At 44.3% G+C, this 18295-nt stretch overlaps 1 protein-coding gene across 1 annotated transcript in view; it reads right to left on the reverse strand.

Moving 5' to 3' along the window:
• Positions 1–11368, reverse strand: part of tcf7 (transcription factor 7) — a gene marked incomplete at its 5' end in the record, with an annotated part of 73727 nt that extends 62359 nt beyond the window's left edge. Inside the window, 3 exons of the mRNA XM_079507609.1 lie at positions 9305–9402; positions 10362–10455; positions 11183–11368. Coding sequence (XP_079363735.1) covers positions 9305–9402; positions 10362–10455; positions 11183–11368 — 378 coding nt within the window. The remainder of the gene's footprint in view (positions 1–9304; positions 9403–10361; positions 10456–11182) is intronic.
• Between the last annotated feature and the right edge of the window lie 6927 nt (positions 11369–18295).

Below are 18295 nucleotides of genomic sequence, written 5' to 3' on the forward strand. Positions count from 1 at the left end.
CAACATGTTCTACACGCTGGGTGGGGGCCAACATGTTCTACACGCTGGGTGGGGGTCAACATGTTCTACACGCTGGGTGGGGGTCAACATGTTCTACACGCTGGGTGGGGGTCAACATGTTCTACACGCTGGGTGGGGGTCAACATGTTCTACACGCTGGGTGGGGGTCAACATGTTCTACACGCTGGGTGGGGGTCAACATGTTCTACACGCTGGGTGGGGGTCAACATGTTCTACACGCTGGGTGGGGGTCAACATGTTCTACACGCTGGGTGGGGGTCAACATGTTCTACACGCTGGGTGGGGGTCAACTGAATGAATGTGACTTTGGAATTTGGATCCATGGCGGGTGGATGTGTGTGTGGATGTGTGTTCTGAACGGCCTCGCTTACACGGCGTATGGCGAATAGCGAAAATAGGTCTCCTGCATGAAAATTGTGTAAATATTTGAAATGTTTATAAAGAATTAAACCCATTCAGGATGGGAACCCCTTTTGGGGTTCTATCTACAGTATATAGCAACATTCCTACAACAGTCCTAAATGGGCTAAATATATAGCCTACTATACTTTAGTGTATACAGTGGCCTACAAAGCCAAAGTGCAGTAACTATACAACACTATTTTTTTGGGGGTGAAGTGAGGGGCGCTCTTATCATCATATATCAACTCATTCCGGCCAGTCACAATTTGCGTCCTCACCTTCGTCCTCAATGTTTGTGTTTACACAATGTTTAAAGCTGGCCATTCATTGTCAATAGCATTCAATGTAAACCCTCAAAGCTGGACATAGGAGGGGCTAGCGCCCCTCAAAAACAGGGCCATTTGTGACAGAGCGGTACAATGTCAATACAGACAGGTACAGGGAGGGGTTTGGTCACGGCCCGTTCAGCGCAACTTTGAGATGCTCCATTGAGCAGAGAGAGAGAGGGCGGGGGAGGGGGGGGGGGGGTCTTTAAAGGTTATTTGCACAAACAGACTGTGAAGGAAGTTGCCTACTTGAATAGCCAACAGACCTGTAAACCTGCAGTTACGTAGAAATGTGTGCATGTGCCTGCGTCCCCATGGGTGGGTGGGTGCGTGCGTGGCTGCGTGCGTGTAACTATTTTTAGATAATGTTTGAGTGCACGACCGTGTTGTCATTTATTAACTATCGACTGAGAATGGGTGCATCTGTGCGTCCTGGACCAGTGCATACACTGAACACACACACACGCACCCACCCACGCACGCACACAAACACACACACACACACACCACAATATACCCTGCTCTGTAGGTCAGTGAGTCACCTGGGCGCCACACACACACACACACACACACACCGTGTAAAAGACCTCCCAAACAAACAAAGAGCAGTTTCTGGTTGAAACTTGTCGCTCCCTTTCAGAAAAACACTCTCTGAAAGGGTCTGAGTAGTGCGTACAGTAACACACACGTGCTCTCTCTCTCTCTCTCTCTCTCTCTCTCTCTCTCTCTCTCTCTCTCTCTCTCTCTCTCTCTCTCTGTCATCCATGCCTCTCTCTCCCCCGAGTGTCCCAGCGCTAAATGACCTGTGTAAACCGTTATGTAATGACTTCCAATGAGACCTCTCCCACCCCCCCCCCCCCCCCTCCCTAAAGCCCAGGAGAGGACGGGAGGAGAGGAGACTATAAAAGCAGCAGTCATTCATTCATTCCCTCGGAGGGAGCAGATGCTTCCACCACCTCGCCGCTCCTTTCATGGCAGCCAACTAACACCAAGCCAAGCGTGTTGTTAAATTGTGCACGTTTTGCACGCGTCAAATGTTTGTTTTTTTTGCCGCGCGGGTTCGTGTACGATTTAAGCTTTATTTTAACATGCAGGTGCTACCGGCTGACATTAAAAAATACCCCCCCCCACCCCCCGTTGTTTTTAACGACACACGCACATCGATGAGAGAGTGAGTTGATGTTTTGTTTGATTCGTCTATGGGCACACAGCGAGTGTGTGTGTGTGTGTGTGTGTGTGTGTGTGTGTGTGTGTGTGTGTGTGTGTGTGTGTGTGTGTGTGTGTGTGTGTGTGTGTGTGTGTGTGTGTGTGTGTGTGTGTGTGTGTGTGTGTGTGTGTGTGTGTGTGTGTGTGTAAAATGAAGAAATCATTCAAAAACCCACACTTCCACTGTCAACACCTGTCTCTGCTCCTCTCCTCTTTTCCTCATCCCTCTCTCTCTCTCTCTCTCTATCTCTATCTCTCCCTCCGCCGGAAAGAAATAAGTGGATGAATAATTACAGGTATAAACACCGCGGGGGAATCCTCTGGGTTTTTCCCCCCTTCTGCTTGTCCTTCTGATATTCTTTTAACGTTGTTTAAACTGTCGACGGAGCGGGTTTCTCTCCAGGCGTCTTCAAAGCCCGTCACTTCAAAGCCGGGAAGGCGACGAGGACACCTCTTATCACCATTTTGTATTTTAAGTTGCTTGCCCCCCCCCCCCCCCCCCCAGCGTCCTTCCCTAGTTCCCCAGTTCTCTCACATGACTCCTGCTCACCTCTCTGTTAAACCAATTTCTCTTGCTGTTTATTTCTCTTTAAGCTTGCTAACTCATCACTCAGTATTCATGTATCATCTCTCTCTGATTTCACAACGGCCACTAATAAAAAGTAATATATTATATATATCTAGACATTACAAGAGATGTGCTCATCACTTTTCAAGAAAGATTTCATTCAGCATGGGACAACAAATCAACAAACTGACTAATCAACTAATGAAGTCTTGGTCGACTAAGACAAAACCCACCGATTAATTGATTATTCAACTATGAGGGGATCCGCCCATACTGTACAGGTCACGTCCAAAACCAAATGACAAAAAATATTTGCAACGGTTATTACTTCAAGCCATAAATCAACAGTCAATAAGGCATATGGCTGTATTATTCATATCATCAATAAAGTGTTGTGAGTCATCCTCCCATGTGAAAGATGAACGGTTTACGACAACACTATTCATGTTATTGTTTCCTCTCCGTCACGGCATGAACAGCGAGCATTTTAGTCTCCTTACAATTTGCTCTGTGACTTCTCAAGGTCAGATTATGCGCACAATGCATATACAGCTGTCATCCTCATGTTTGGCTGACAGCTGTGAAATGGTCTTTCACTGATCAGCCACCTCATGTCAATCGGTAATCTCAAAGTTAATCTGCCATAATCTCCATTTACACTCTGCACAACAATGGAGAATTCAAAGTCTCCCTTTTCTTGGAGCAGATTGCTACTGTCGTATTGTACAGTCTCCATTAGACTGCACTGAATCCTAAATTAAATCTTACATAATCCTTTTACTCATTGAGTAAATCTGGGGGCGGCCTAGGAGATATGTATAATTTCACTGCTGCAGAGTTCGACATACAAGACTATTTTGAACCTAGAAAGAAAAAAAGAATGTTTGCGGTTGTCATCCGACAACAGTGGCGTTGGCCAGCGCAGCCGAAAGCCGCTTTCCTCCTTTTTAGGCCCCCCGTAAATCCAGGGGCCCCGCTTCTTATCGGAGGCAGTCAGAGACGGAATGAGGGGCCCCGGCACTGCCTAGGCCCCACAGCCCCTGGTGTCGCTATGAAGGGAGAGGATTAGGACGCCCTAAGCCTGTGTTGCTGCCATTGTTTACCCAGGGACTACAGGGGGGGTGGATGAACAACCCCCTTGTCAACACTGCTGCACAATGAAAGACAAGTAAGTGGCAAGATCCTTCAGACTTAAGACATATTGTACACACACACACACACACACACACACACACACACACACACACACACACACACACACACACACACACACACACACACACACACACACACACACACACACACACACACCCTTTGATAGAGGACTGGCTGTGTATTCAAGAGAAGAGAAGAGAAGAGAAGAGAAGAGAAGAGAAGAGAAGAGAAGAGAAGAGAAGAGAAGAGAAGAGAAGAGAAGAGAAGAGAAGAGAAGAGAAGAGAAGAGAAGAGAAGAAGAGAAGAGAAGAGAAGAGAAGAGTTCTCCACATGACACTGGGGTTTGCATGCATGCTGCAGTAGACGCCAACCCACCTGATCACGGCTAATAATACTGAATTCCCAAATAATCACTGAGACGTCTCAAACACTGTGACCTTTCACAAAATGTCGAACCATCTCATTACCCCCCTTCCTGGAAATGAAACTTGATTACCGCAGGAATTCCCCGTGTTGATAAGACGGCACTCAAACTTTTTTTTTAGTTGCTATAACCTGTAAGTCCTTTAACGAAACAATGATTAGGGCTTCATGGCGTGACCATGATGCTCCACAAAAACATCATTGTGCAGTGAGACATGACGGAAGTGTAGTCCTGTAGACATTTCTAACGCACTCTCAATAATGTCTCAACTGGAGTGCTGTACTCCAGTTGAACCGGCGACCTCTAAACGGCGTAACCAACGGGTCTCGGGGGGTGATAACAAACATGGGGACTTCCTCAGACATAAAACCAATTGACCCGAGACACTGGATATACAGTTCAGTCAGGTTGGGGGCGACTGCGGGTGTGCTTCAGAAAGTCGGTCACATCCTGTATCGATACGTCGTTGCCATGTGAGATCACGACTGGAGAGAGTGTGTCATGTCTTCGTTTGACCTCAGCCTCCACATCAGAGCGTTTCTCTGGTCGCTGTGGCGGTCAGTGCATTTGCATGCCTAATGTCGGGATACGCAGCACTTTGCCGTGCAGGGGCCTCCATCATTGGATGATCAGTGCCGGAGCACCGTCAGAGGCCGTCCACGGAATCACTTTTTCCATTATTCTGATGAGCGCGTTGTGCGACCGCATGACAAAACCTAAGCCTCAATGGAAAGACATAAATTCTAAGTGGCGACTAATGAACCTACAAATCAAGCTCGGCGCACTACCGTCCCTCTTAGCGGTGACAGTGAGTGAACGCTGTCCCTCCAGAAAAGGCTCGAATGACAGGATTCCAACACCAGACCAAATACTACAATGGCAAAAAGTGTGTGTGGAAGTGGTACATCCCTTGAACACAAACCACTACAGAGCAACTTCTCCGTTTCACTCCCCATTGTCTCGCACTCTCTCTCATACCCCCTTCTCTCCTCGTCCTCTGTTCTTTGTGCAGTACAGCTAATCGAACTGATCGATTATAAAAGATTATCAATCATTTATTGATTATTATAATAATTCATGATTGATCCCTAAAACTATCATAAATAGTGAAAATATTGTTCACAGCACGGCACATTGCAACAGTTTGTGAGCTTTTAGATCCACACTCTCTCTCTCTCTCTCTCTCTCACACGCACGCACGCACGATAGATACACTCACATCAAACAACAAACCTGAAGAAAAAACAAATATGCACATACAAGCCATGTCACGAATCTGGCATACATTTTCAGGAACAAACAAAAACAGCGTGAATAAACATGTACACATGCATACATACATACATTCAGCACACACACACACACACATCAAAGCCCAGATACATATACTGTACATACATACATACCCCACGTAGGAAGAATCTTGAAGACAGACAACGTGCGTGCATACATGCAAACAAATACAAACGCACACCAACTGTACACACACCACATCGCCGGCTTACATTACAGATTAAGGCTTTACTGGGATAGAAAGAACTGAGGGAGATCAACCCCATCTGGGAGTCTCACAAATGCCTCTCTTTGGTTACTTTCTCTAGAAAAAGGACAAATGACATCTACATTAATAACACAAGGGCACAGTTCACTTCCATGTCCTATATGACATCTTGCAATTGGGTTTTATCACTGTCTCTCGGATTAGAAGAAAGAACCCCCTCCCTCCCCAAAGAGTTCTGTTCCTCTGCAAACATACATGAATAGAGAGATTATACGTGTTGTATCTCTCTCAAATGTGAGATTTGCTCGCTTGAGCTAAGGATTGCTAACATTAATAACTGGGTGGAGGGGGGTGTCTCTGTCCCTTAATGAGACAATCTGCTGCTCGTCGGAGGCCTTTTTCATTTGGCAACGAACCGGCAAATCTTTGCAGGACAAAAGCAGACTCCATTTTGATTTTAACCTCAACGGGTTTTATTCAATATACTTCTATCAAATGCAACAATAGTAATTGTCAATTGACTAAACAACAGTCGTGAGGAGAAAAAAGTAAACCCATCGTCCTGTGCTGCAAGTCACCGCCCTATCTCTCTCAGTCTCTTTCTACTCACTGTCAGTATCCAATCCAAGAAGAGAATGCAAAGAAAAGAAGAATGGGGGGGGAAAAGAGCTAAATTAATCCCATTCAGAAAACTATGACAAATACAGAAAGGCTGATATAAGTTAAATAAATCTGCCTAGCGTGGCTGCAAGAGGCGAGGAAAAGTGGAGACAGACAAATTATATTTTATATTTCCCCCTTTTGCCTCAATACAGTAAAGCAAGCCGACAAACCCCTTGCATGTTAACAAGCAACTAGCAGCAGTAGGGAACGTGAGGGCAACACACCGAGGCCCCCCGAAGGAACAGGCGTGCGTGATAGAAATGTATTAGATAAAGACATGAGAGCCGGGGCGGCCAGGAATGGACCATTTATTTTTCTTCTTGTTGTTACAATCACTTTAACAACTCGTTGTTCATCGCCTCGTCCTGCATAAACATCACAAGACCACGAGCAACGCTAAACAGCCCTGTCAGTCCATGTCAGAACTCCCGAACCCTGCAGTTTCCCCGTCCCTCCTGCCCAGTGCGGCTCCGCTCCGCTCAGCCGTCCATAATCACCACCCCTACCTCAGGGCCTTTCAAGTGGCAGGTAGACTGGGGCCAGATATGCTGCTACCGCCTTGCTACCAGACCCCTAATTACAAGGGAAGCAGCAACAAGTGAGCATTGTGTGGAGCCTTCAAGACACATGAGGGAAAGAAAGTGCTCTTTATCTTGTATACCCCCCCCCCCCCCCCCACACACACACACACACACACACAATTCAATTCAATTCAACACACACACACAAACACACTAGGAGCCATGAAAAGAAAAGCAATCTCTGTGGTTGGCACTCCAAGGTTGTTGCGGATAACGCCAACCGTGGTGAAGGGTAGGAGAGGAGAGCATAGCAGAGGAAGAGCATAGCATAGCAGAGGAGCATAGCATAGCAGAGGAGCATAGCAGAGCAGAGGAGAGGATAAAAAAGGAGAGCAGAACAGAGGGAGAGGAGAGGAGGGACAAAAAGACAGAATGAAAATAAAAGTCAAGCAAGAGTATAAAACAAGACAGGCAGACGCACAGTTCTGCTGTAAGTGGAGGGTGAAGGAAGTGGAGACACATTGATGAGCCAGACATACCATTACGCTTTGCTCACATTGTTTGTCTGACACCATGCCGGATGTGCCATGTTATGCAATGACAACTATGAGCAGAGTACGGTGGTAAACTCTTAAAGAACTTTTCCAAGTAAATACGAGCTTACTCCCTCTCTCGTATTCTCCATCAAATTATAGGATGGGGTGATAAGTACTTACTTGGCACAGCATTGCGAATACAATGGGACATAGACGTTGACGTGCACACAGAAATGAGGTTTAGCGTGGACGCGCCACGTGCATTTAACATGTAAAGTGTGGAAGCCCTTTTCCAAGCGAGCACTGCGTGAGCACACACACACACACACACACACACACACACACACACACACACACACACACACACACACACACACACACACACACACACACACACACACACACACACACACACACACACACACACACACACACACACACACACACACACACACACACACACACACCTCTTTTATAGTGGAAAAGGGAGGCCCCTAAAAGTGCAAGTTGCCATTGTGATATTTTCTCCTGAAAAACAAAAACTTCAAAGGCCACTTTTTAATCAATGGAGACTGCTGTATTTTGAAAAGCACTAAAGAAAGTTCAAAGCCTCACTATCATTTTAATCTCCAGAAAACGTGAAACAGTACATTCATACGCACGCTTTATGAAGATGTCCAATATAATGTGCAATAATGTCTGTTTTATGGCACATGGGGGGATATTTCTAGAAGCTGGAGTATTCACTGTGACAAAGAATCGTATATAATCACACCCATTCACATCTGAAAGAATTTGTCCAATTAAGCTTGGCTATTGGTCCTAATGATGTCTGCTATACCAACTAATCAGTACATTCTGATTATTTGTAATAAAATTCTCCAAAGGCTTATTTGTGAAATTGTGATACAGAGCCGTAAACATACACCCTCTATTTAGAGAGTGACAAGCTGTTATAATCCACACATACGGGAAAATAAAATATTCACATCACGTCTCGTGACGTGCACGTCAGTCATCATACAGTATTCAGACAAAAACAGTTTTCAACTTTTTCCCACATGAATCTGCGGCTACTTTATTCGACTTGACTCGATTTTAAGTGCCGTTTTGTTTTATGAGACGGGGTGGGTGGGGGGGGGAATAGGGGAACAGTTCGGAACACTTGTAAAGTTCTCCGCTGAATTGCAGTGACATCCGTGTAATCCCATTGATCTCGTATTCTAAGTGTGTCGCCGACGCAAGTCTGCGCATCAATGTCATATTATATCGCTGTGTCAAATTACAGGCACGCGGTAAAACACGGAGCCCGAGCAAACGAAGCGGGTGATTCTGGTTCCGTTCTGTGGTGCTGGTGATGGAGGTGAATCCTGGTATAGGAGGACGGCGAACGGACCAACTGCTCAACCCACTCTAAAAACACCATATGTTCTGGATGTAGTCTCAAAACGCACTTCATCACATGACAACCACTCTCAGCTTACGTTACAGTGTAATAGAAGAGGAAACACCTTGTTTAGTATGTTTGGGTTTTTTTTAAGGAGGAAACTGATCAACTGTAGTGTAGAACATTGCCAAGTTGACTTTTTCGGTCTATCAACATTCACTTTAGCCTATTGGGATTTTATTTTATTTTTTCACGTTATAGTGGGATTTCATTCAACAGCATTATCCTCCATTGTTTGATATTAAAATAACTTTCCACTATAGCTCTATGCTGTAAACAGTTGAACTATGGAGCTGACGATCATTCTCAAACAACTGTTTTGGGGCACGAGCATATACTGGATTCTAAACGGGGACAAAAAAAAACAACGTACCGATATGGAGACTATACAACAAATAGCAGATCTACAAGCTCACAGTGCATCTACAAGCTCACTCGGGTGATATGTGACCATGTGTAATGAAGCCAGACAGACAGAAAGACAGACATACAGACAGACGGACGGACGGACGGACGGACCAAGTTTGAACTTACCGATGGTGACCCTGAGCTGTTTTGTAGGTAGGGGTCTGGCAGCATCAGGAACGGGTAGCTTTGGTACGTCTTATACATGCCTCCATCTTGCTTAGACACTGCGGCGTCAGTGAGACACAGCAAGTAATACAAGAAAAAAAATCATTAGTCAATTAAGTCACCTTTATTTGTATAGCACGATTAAAATCAACAGAAGTTCTTTCCATTTCAAACCAACCTCATGCAGACCTCGAAATTAGAGGCCAGACTGAAAACCATTTTAAAATAAGGTAGTAAGAGATTAGGAGAGGATAAATTGGCAGCAGCATTACTGAACATTTTGCGTTGGCAATAAATAAATAAATACATAAATAAAATGCTTATCATGTTTTGGAATTGAAAAAAAAAACTTGGTGAAACTGAAACTCAAGCTGTTTTTCAGGCATTGTGTTGTTTTTTGGGGGGTTTTGTTTTACTCTAATGTCTCTCAGACTTGCAGACTACCAGGGGACAGGACATTACCTCGGTGGCATTCTGTCACACTTGAAACAAAAGTCTCACAACAGTCACCTGGGGATTAACAGGGTTTAACAAGCGACGTCTCCTGTAGATGAAGTGTTATTATAACACTTACCACAATGGTCACACGGCTGCTCTTATTTATTACAGCCAGGACCTACAACAAGTGGATCAGCTATAACTAGTTTATATAAAGTGGGCCTGAACACACACACACACACACACACACACACACACCATGCGCCTTCTACGGCCGTTTGAAGCCTCTCTGTCTACTCTGAACCGACAGGCTAAAACGGTAGACATGCAGGCAGCTAAAGCTTTTCTGTAAAAGTCAGGTCACAAGTTGCTGCTAGTCTTGGCCACGGGTGTGAAACTCCTGTTTCACATGCATGCAGAGAGTCACGTTTTTTTTCCTCCTTCGTCTCTCTCAACACTTCAGACCCATTTAACGCAAATTTGAAGTCGTGCTGGATTTTGAAGGACTGTCAGGCTACTTCTGATATAATTGACAAGCATTTACTTTAAAGATATATTATCCTTCTTCTTTCATTCTTACCGCCGTCCAGCTGATGCTGCTCCCGGTGACTGTGGTGGTGTTTGTCCGGGTATCCCCCCCTCTGTTCGCCCTGATGGTGGCCCCGTCTGACCGCCTGCAAAAAGTCACCCATATGAAAAGGTAGGATGTCATGTCATCAATATTGACAACAAACAAACAAACAAACACGCGTGCGTTTTTTTCTTTCACAAAACATCAACACAAACACACAGCAGCAAGGCAACAGGTTTCCCAACAACATTAGGCTATTCATTATTAAGTGATGGCGCGAGTTTCGCAGCCGCGCTTGTCAACAGGGATGTAAAACTCAGGCTAGTAAAAAACAATATATATTAACACGTTTTTCCTTCCTTCCTTCCTTTTTTAACACTGGTTCTCCATTGGGGTCCGGGGACTAGTCCCGGGGTTCTACATTTGAGTAGCCTTGGATCAAGACTATCATATAGCTATAGGTGTAGGCTGTTTAATCGAGTCCGACTTTTACTTTGGAGATACGCAAATGTCAAAATCGATCATTAAAAAAATGATCCGCGGCTATAAATCAACCCTAACAACGTAATATGTAACTCAGAGTTAAAGGGGTCCTTGAAAATGTCGGCTAAAAGTTTTAAGAACCTTGGATCATAGCTGTATTTGATTGATTTTGACATTTGCATATCTACGATCAAGCAAAAGTCAGACTCAATAAAATACATTATGATGATAAGTCTTCTTGATACAACTCCCAAGCTAGCTTTCTTTAACACACACACACACTCATTGATTCCTTCACCCACACACACGGACTCTCTCAATCTCCCCGTGCGTGGCGTGCCACCTACCGCTGTGTTCGGACTTTGATTTATTTCCGACTCGTTCACCAGGGAGGACTTGAGGTCGGCCAGGTCTCGCTCCGTGAACGCGTTCTCCTGGTGGATCTTCTCCTCCTGCTCGCCCTCGTCTTTGAACGCGATCATCTCATCGTTGGCTCCCAGGTCGTCTCCTCCGCCGCTGCTCAGCTGAGGCATGTTGCAGTCAGAGCTGCTCTCAGAAGAGAAACAACCAAAAATAAAAAATAAAAAAAAGGATGTAATAATCTTCCTTTGATCTCTCTCCCCGCTGGCTCAGCTCTTGAAGTCAAACTTTTCTTATTAAAAGATCTCTTCTTTTTTTTGGGTAGTGCTCTCTCCTGTCCGGGGGACGGACGGACGAAAGAAGTGCAATCGAGAAAGTTTTTTAAAGTCTTTCTTTTTTTGTTGTTGTTTGCTTGTTATACGCTGCTATAACAATGCGATGGTTGATGGTGGTGGCCCCAGCACTGCAGCGAGTTGTGGGCTAATGTTCTCCGGCAGCAACAAACAGAGCATTTGAGCTCCAGACAAGGCGAGGAGTCCCGACATCAAAGCGGCCGAGCGGCTGATTGACACATTCAATGACTTGTTGGGGGTTGTACGATTGTTTCTACTGCAGCGAAGCCCCGGCTGCCTCTTAAAGGGACAGGACAGTACGACTGTCGACTACTACTATGCCATTATTATTCATGACTTTGATCACTTCACCAAAGAAGGGGGGGCGGCGGGCGGCCCCGAGGCCGATTCTACAAATGCCTGCTGGGTGCTGTCCAGACGAGGACGTATTCACGGAGACGGCGTTTAACCAGTTCTTTTTTAACCCAGCTCCCAGAGTGGCAAACTTCGGAGACGCTACTTTGTCGTCTCCGGAGTCCGGTATATAGTTCTCACACTTTCACGATTTTTCAAAAGTATTCCAAAATTAAATAGCAGATCTACAAGCTTGGAGCAGGGCACAAAGTGACGTGCTGTGAGCTTGTATATCTGCTATTCTTTAGAATGGCTGACGTTAAAATAAAAAATTCTACAAATGCCCTCTAAATCAGTATAGTTCTCACACTTTCACGATTTTTCTAAATATTTTCAAAAATAGCAGGTACCAGCTCGCAGCTGTGCCGCTGCATGGCGTGACGAGCTGCAAGCTTGTAGATCTGCTATTTTTGAACAGCCAACGCTTAAAATCTAAAATGACAAAGATGCTTTCCCGGTTTTAATGGAGAAAAAAAAGAAGCTTCATGTTTGCTGTGTTTACGAAAAAATTATAATTAATAAAGTAGGTAAAGACATTTGTTTTTCCAATCGTGTTAAATAGTTAAGTGGATTGTTTCACTTTCCAAAACTCTCCAAAACACGCAGCTGGATTATCACATGTAGTTGAGAAAGGAAATAGTGGTCACGCGCAACTGCATGCGCACACACGTGCACACGCATGCATCCATATGAGACCTACTCTAATGACTTTTGATACTGACTGACTGCATTGGAAATATACTCCGTACACTTGCACGTAGACTTTGTCTTAATCAGATTCATAACTTTTGAGAGACTGTATATTCAGACGGTTGATATACTGTATTGTATATTTTCATACTGTTCTGGTCTGTTGACAGAGATTTGTAAGTCAGTAAGTAAGTCAGAGAGGCTTATTGTCGGTCGGTATCAGCCAAGGTGTGGGAGTCTATCCCCGTTTCACAATGCGTTATAGGCTAGAGATGGCCCCTATGGAATGCTGAGGTGGAGCGCAACACCTACCATCAGGTCCCATTACTTACCGCACAACTTCAAGCTGTGCTCCTCATATGCTGAGTTGGCGGTGCCCGGGATCAAACCTATGACCTTGTGGTCGAAAGGCCAGTGCTCTATCAACTGAGCTACCCGGACACAAAGAGATTTATATTTATTGATAGAGTGTGTTTATTATGCTTACTCATTCAGAGACCCAATGCAGGTATTTAGTGCCAGAATGTAATCTCATTATTTAATTTTATTTGATTGTGTTTTTTCTTTTTATCTTGGTTTGGTACCCAAGGCAAGTGTTTACTTCTTCTTACTGCCATGACACCTGCATTTGTCATATTCCTATTTTTCCCCAAACATTTCTTTCTAGATTCAAGAACCCCCCCCCTCTGAGAGTGAAACAAGTTGAAACTCAAATCAGGTAGGCTGAGACTTCATCTGTCCAGAAATAGAAGAGCCCAGCGGTGGTGCTGGGGTGGCGGTGGGAGCAAACAACACCAGGAACGCATATGCAGAGGAAGGAGAAGAATCCAGTCTTAGGTGAGCTTAAATACCGTCCAACCAATTGGTCAGCTGATTGGTCAGCTGATTGCCACGTCAGCGAATGACATGTGGGTCTTTTCATGCATAACACTGAATGAGCCCCTCGAGTATATCTAACTGCTACGTATCATTTACGTTAATGAATGCATTTTGCGGTAAATTAATGCATTTTGTGATGGAAAATAGCTCTGCGTGATATTACCTGATCATCTAAAATGTCATATTGTGATGAAGGCATTCTGTCATATTGGAAATAATCTATGTACACACTACACAGTAATAAGAAATCACACCCGTGTGAAGTGAGTGGTGCAACTCCGTGTGGGGGTTCCCGGGGTTAATATGTGCGTGTGTGTTAGGTTGCGCACAGGTGGTGAAAAACAACCATGCTGTTTTCGTGCTCATACCCAGCCAGGCAGGCACCCACCCAGCCAGCCAGCCACCCACCCACACACATAACTCCGTAAGGGAGTGGTTGCACCACTCAAAAAGTGTTACTTTAACTCCTGAGAGTTCAATTAAAAGTCCAGATTTCCCAGTGTATAATCAACTACACAGAAGTGAACAACCCAGACACAAGTAGAGGCGAATGTGGGACATTGTGTTAGAAAAACATCCGAGTGCTCAGTGAGCTCATCAATAAAAGAGCACAGCATGTTTCTGGCTGGTCGTTACATCCCCCGGATTTTGTAGCAATCTCCGCAACACACGGCAAACAGAGAAAGTGCTTGCTGCTGCAACTCCTCCATTGGACGACGGGAGACATGCAGTTCAAAGACGGTGTAGACGTGAAGTTCCGATGTCTTATCAAACTAGCAACAACTTGCTTCTTCCCCTCGTGCCCTCCCACATGCCGATGCATTTTTAATGCTGATACAGTAGCATAGCTGGTCCTCAGACTTTTTAATTGAGAAATATTTATACACTCCCATGCTGTGACTTAATATTTGACTTAATCTGAAGTCGGTTCTTTGCCTTGAATGAGAATGATGCTCCACAGCTGGGAAACAGAATTAAATACAAACAGAAAATGTGGCTCGTATTTGCATAAAGCCGCATATTTATACAATATCGTCCATGCATATTAATACAAAGATTAAAATGAGCGTTTTTAATGTATGCAAATCTAAATTATAAATGAGTTGTTTAAACTCCTTGTTTATTCGCCTTGATTAAATATAGACAGCTGTTTTTCCAGAGAGACGACGGTCCCCTTCCCTTGCGTGCATGGGCCATTATTTGTCGCTCCACGCGATGGAAGATCTCTGTCCCCCCCCCCCCCCCCCCCCCCCCCCCCCCCGCGTCAGGCTGTGTTCGACTGTTCGTGATCTGCAGTCACTTTAAAATGTAACCACTTAAACCCTATATGGCTGACCGGAGTCCCTCAGGGCTCTATACTAGTATCCTTGGTAACCGGAACGCTCACCCCAAAACACAATTGCCCCCGTTTATTTTTCGCGGACCGCTTGTGCGCCCCCCCGGCGGTTCTTGCGTTCTTGTATTTCTTTTACTGAGGTTAAGGTTATACGTTTAGGGTTAGGCATAGTTATACTGAGGTTAAGTTTAGGATTAAGGCTGGATTTAGGCATAGTTCTACTGAGGTTACGTTTAGGAATGCGTGGTGGCGATCTTTCACTAGTGGTGAAACTAACACTAACACTATAGGGACTTCTATCCTGTATCTTTATCTGTCTCTCTCTCTCTAACGCACGCACGCACGTACGCACGCACGCACGCACAGAGAGAGATCCTATCTCTTGTGATCATGCAATGCACACTTTCCCTTTTTTACATACTTACGGAAACACTGGTTCAGTCACTTGTGGGCTCTATCACACAACACAGGTGTCTCTCTCTCTTTCTTTCTTTCTTTCTTTCTCTTCTTTCTTTCTTTCTTTCTTTCTTTCTTTCTTTCTTTCTTTCTTTCTTTCTTTCTCTCCCTCCCTCCCTCTCTCTCTCTCTCTCTCTCTCTCCCTCCCTCCCTCTCTCTCTCTCTCTCTCTCTCTCTCTCTCTCTCTCTCTCTCTGTGGCCCCTTTTCCACGAAAATAACTTATAGGTTCTAGAACCGCTTCTGTTCTTTCTTTTTTTTAGGATTGTTTATATCACATTCTGCATCTTCCAACCTGAATAGTGAGTGGCACGCCCACTTTGGTTGCCACTCAACTTTGTAAAGGGATCTGAACCAATTAATTTGGTCCAAAATTGGGCAGGAAAAAAAGAAACGGAACCGGTTCAACCCCGGTGGAAAAGGGGCCTTTGAGTACTATGAGTTGCCATGCTCCCTCAGTGAGTACTGTGAGTTGCCATGCTCCCTCAGTGAGTACTGTGAGTTGCCATGCTCCCTCAGTGAGTACTGTGAGTTGCCATGCTCCCTCAGTGAGTACTGTGAGTTTTCGTGACTCACGCACACATGCATCACCTCATCTCCTATATGCTAATTACTGTTGTGATGTCAGAGCTCATCATGTGAAAGGAAACACCAATTATGGAATTGACAACAGACACAAACTGACAACCAGCAAGTTGGTCTGTTCATGTGAGAACAGACCAGTTGTTAACGAACAAAATCATTTTAAGCGGTGAATGTTATTTCCTGTAGAGATGTTTTAACTACCGTAACAGCATGTGAATGCGCACCGCTGCATGCATGCTCATCATGGCATGTGGCCAAAAGTGCCAGTATTATTTTATTACAAAGATTTATCAGTAGAACCCTTGAGCTCTCTGTTGTGATAATGTATAGGACCTGTTGCTTAATCACTGGAGAACTTAAGTAAAAGTAAAAGCGCACGCACGCACACACGCACGCACGCACGCACCCACGCACGCACGCACGCACGCACGCACGCACGCACGCACGCATTTCCTCAACAAAATGAAGAAAATTGTTGCAAGAAACAAAAAAACATGTTTATATTACTCCTAAACATTTTGCCAAACATCACACACACTCCTATCCTCCTGGTGGAGACCTGTGCCCAGAAGGGTACTTTTTCTATTTTCTCTTGTGAGGACCAGGAAAACTGTGTGGATATTTGGCCCTCGCATGTATAGTAAAGCACAAACACACAAACACACACATGCACGCACACACACACACACATGAACACGCACACACACACAATTTACAATTACAATTTACAATTTAGGCATTTAGCAGACGCTCTTAATCCAGAGCGATTTACATTAAGCAATGAACAAAAAGCATGGCAATACATCACATACATTACAAAGTATAGTTTATCATGAATCATACGTAAGCTAAGAACCTAACAGTGGAATATCTATATAATGAAACTATATGCATGTATATACTTTATAGTGCTATGTCTACATACAATGCTATAAGTCTACATAAAATGCTATCTAAGTCTACATTACAAATGCTATAGTTACATAAATTGGGCCTTTGCATACGCCTGTAAGGTCGTCGAGGCTAGGGCAAGTGCTATGGGCCATGATGAGTCTGAAGAGGTGGGTTTTCAGACTACACACACACACACACACACACACACACACACACACACACACACACATACACACACACACACGTATATATAAATATATACACCGACACACAAACATATATAGGGTTACTTATTTTATTTTAATGGCACAAAGGATGAATAACACGATCGGTTGAAAAAAGATTATATAGTGCGTTTTCTAAATAAACATCAGGCGCATTAAAGCAGCAAAGTAATTAAATCATGTCCTTTCATTGGGGTTAAACCACATCCAAGCCAACAGCTCCTAACTGGAACCACTTGTGTGCGTCTTTTTTATTTTTTTTTATTGGTAGTTTCCCCTCAATCAGAACCATGTTCTCCCCAGGCAACATCCAGCCAGGCAATACGCAACCTTAACAAATCTTTTCGACAGTCTGATCTTTACGTAGGTCTCCGCCATGAAATATTGGATTAATCTGCGCAAAGCATCAAATGCTCTGTGAAGTGAAGCGCAGCGAAGTTGAGGTAAATGTGAAGTTTATTGAAGCTGTATGTGGTGGTATAGCGTAGGGCGGGAGGGGTGGGGTTCTCTCATAATCATTTACAGACTACTCATAGTAGTGCGATCATCTATAGGAGATGGTGTGTTAATCTTAATTAGTTGGCACTTGGCAGTAGCGGCGAGTAGCCTAGCTTATACGCTTAATCACTCAAATACGGTGGTTCTCAAACTTTTTAATTTCAACGACTCCCCATAACTCTCAAGAGTTACAGACCTTGTTAGGGTCCATTTTGAACCCCCTCAAGGACCTCTGAGGGTCTCTCAATCCCAGGGCTCAATAGGTCCACTAGTACACGTCCCTGGTCCCTCTTCACCAATATCTTGGCACTGGCCGTTCTACAGGCTCACAACGTTATGATCTTTCAGATCGGGATATTTTCACCAAATGTTCGACCCCAGGTCAGGGGCTTGTGACAAGAAGGTTACGGGTTCAAATCCCCAGATGGGGGGGAATGTGATTGAGAAATGCTCAACCATCCATCCTACATTTACTATCAAACTATCATCTATGTGCCTTTGAGCAAGTTGCCTAAAATCACTATTTGAGTGAAAGCCTAAAATTGGTCAAATAGCTGGCTTTGTCCAAGATCTAGTTACAGTCCCTGGCTTGCAGAAGCAACAAGTCATCCTTAATGTTGTAGTCCAAAAAAGAATGCATGCCATCCCTAATGTCTCCAACCTTCATTTATTTTTACTCTGTTCTATAAATTATCTCATAAAATAGCAATAAAGTCTCAACAACAAGCCAGCATCTACTCCACTAGTAAATGTCCTTTGAATTCAGAACACAAATGTTTAACCAGAAAGTATAT

Source organism: Electrona antarctica (assembly GCF_951216825.1).
Source record: "Electrona antarctica genome assembly, chromosome: 8".
Taxonomy (NCBI): Eukaryota; Metazoa; Chordata; class Actinopteri; order Myctophiformes; family Myctophidae; genus Electrona; species Electrona antarctica.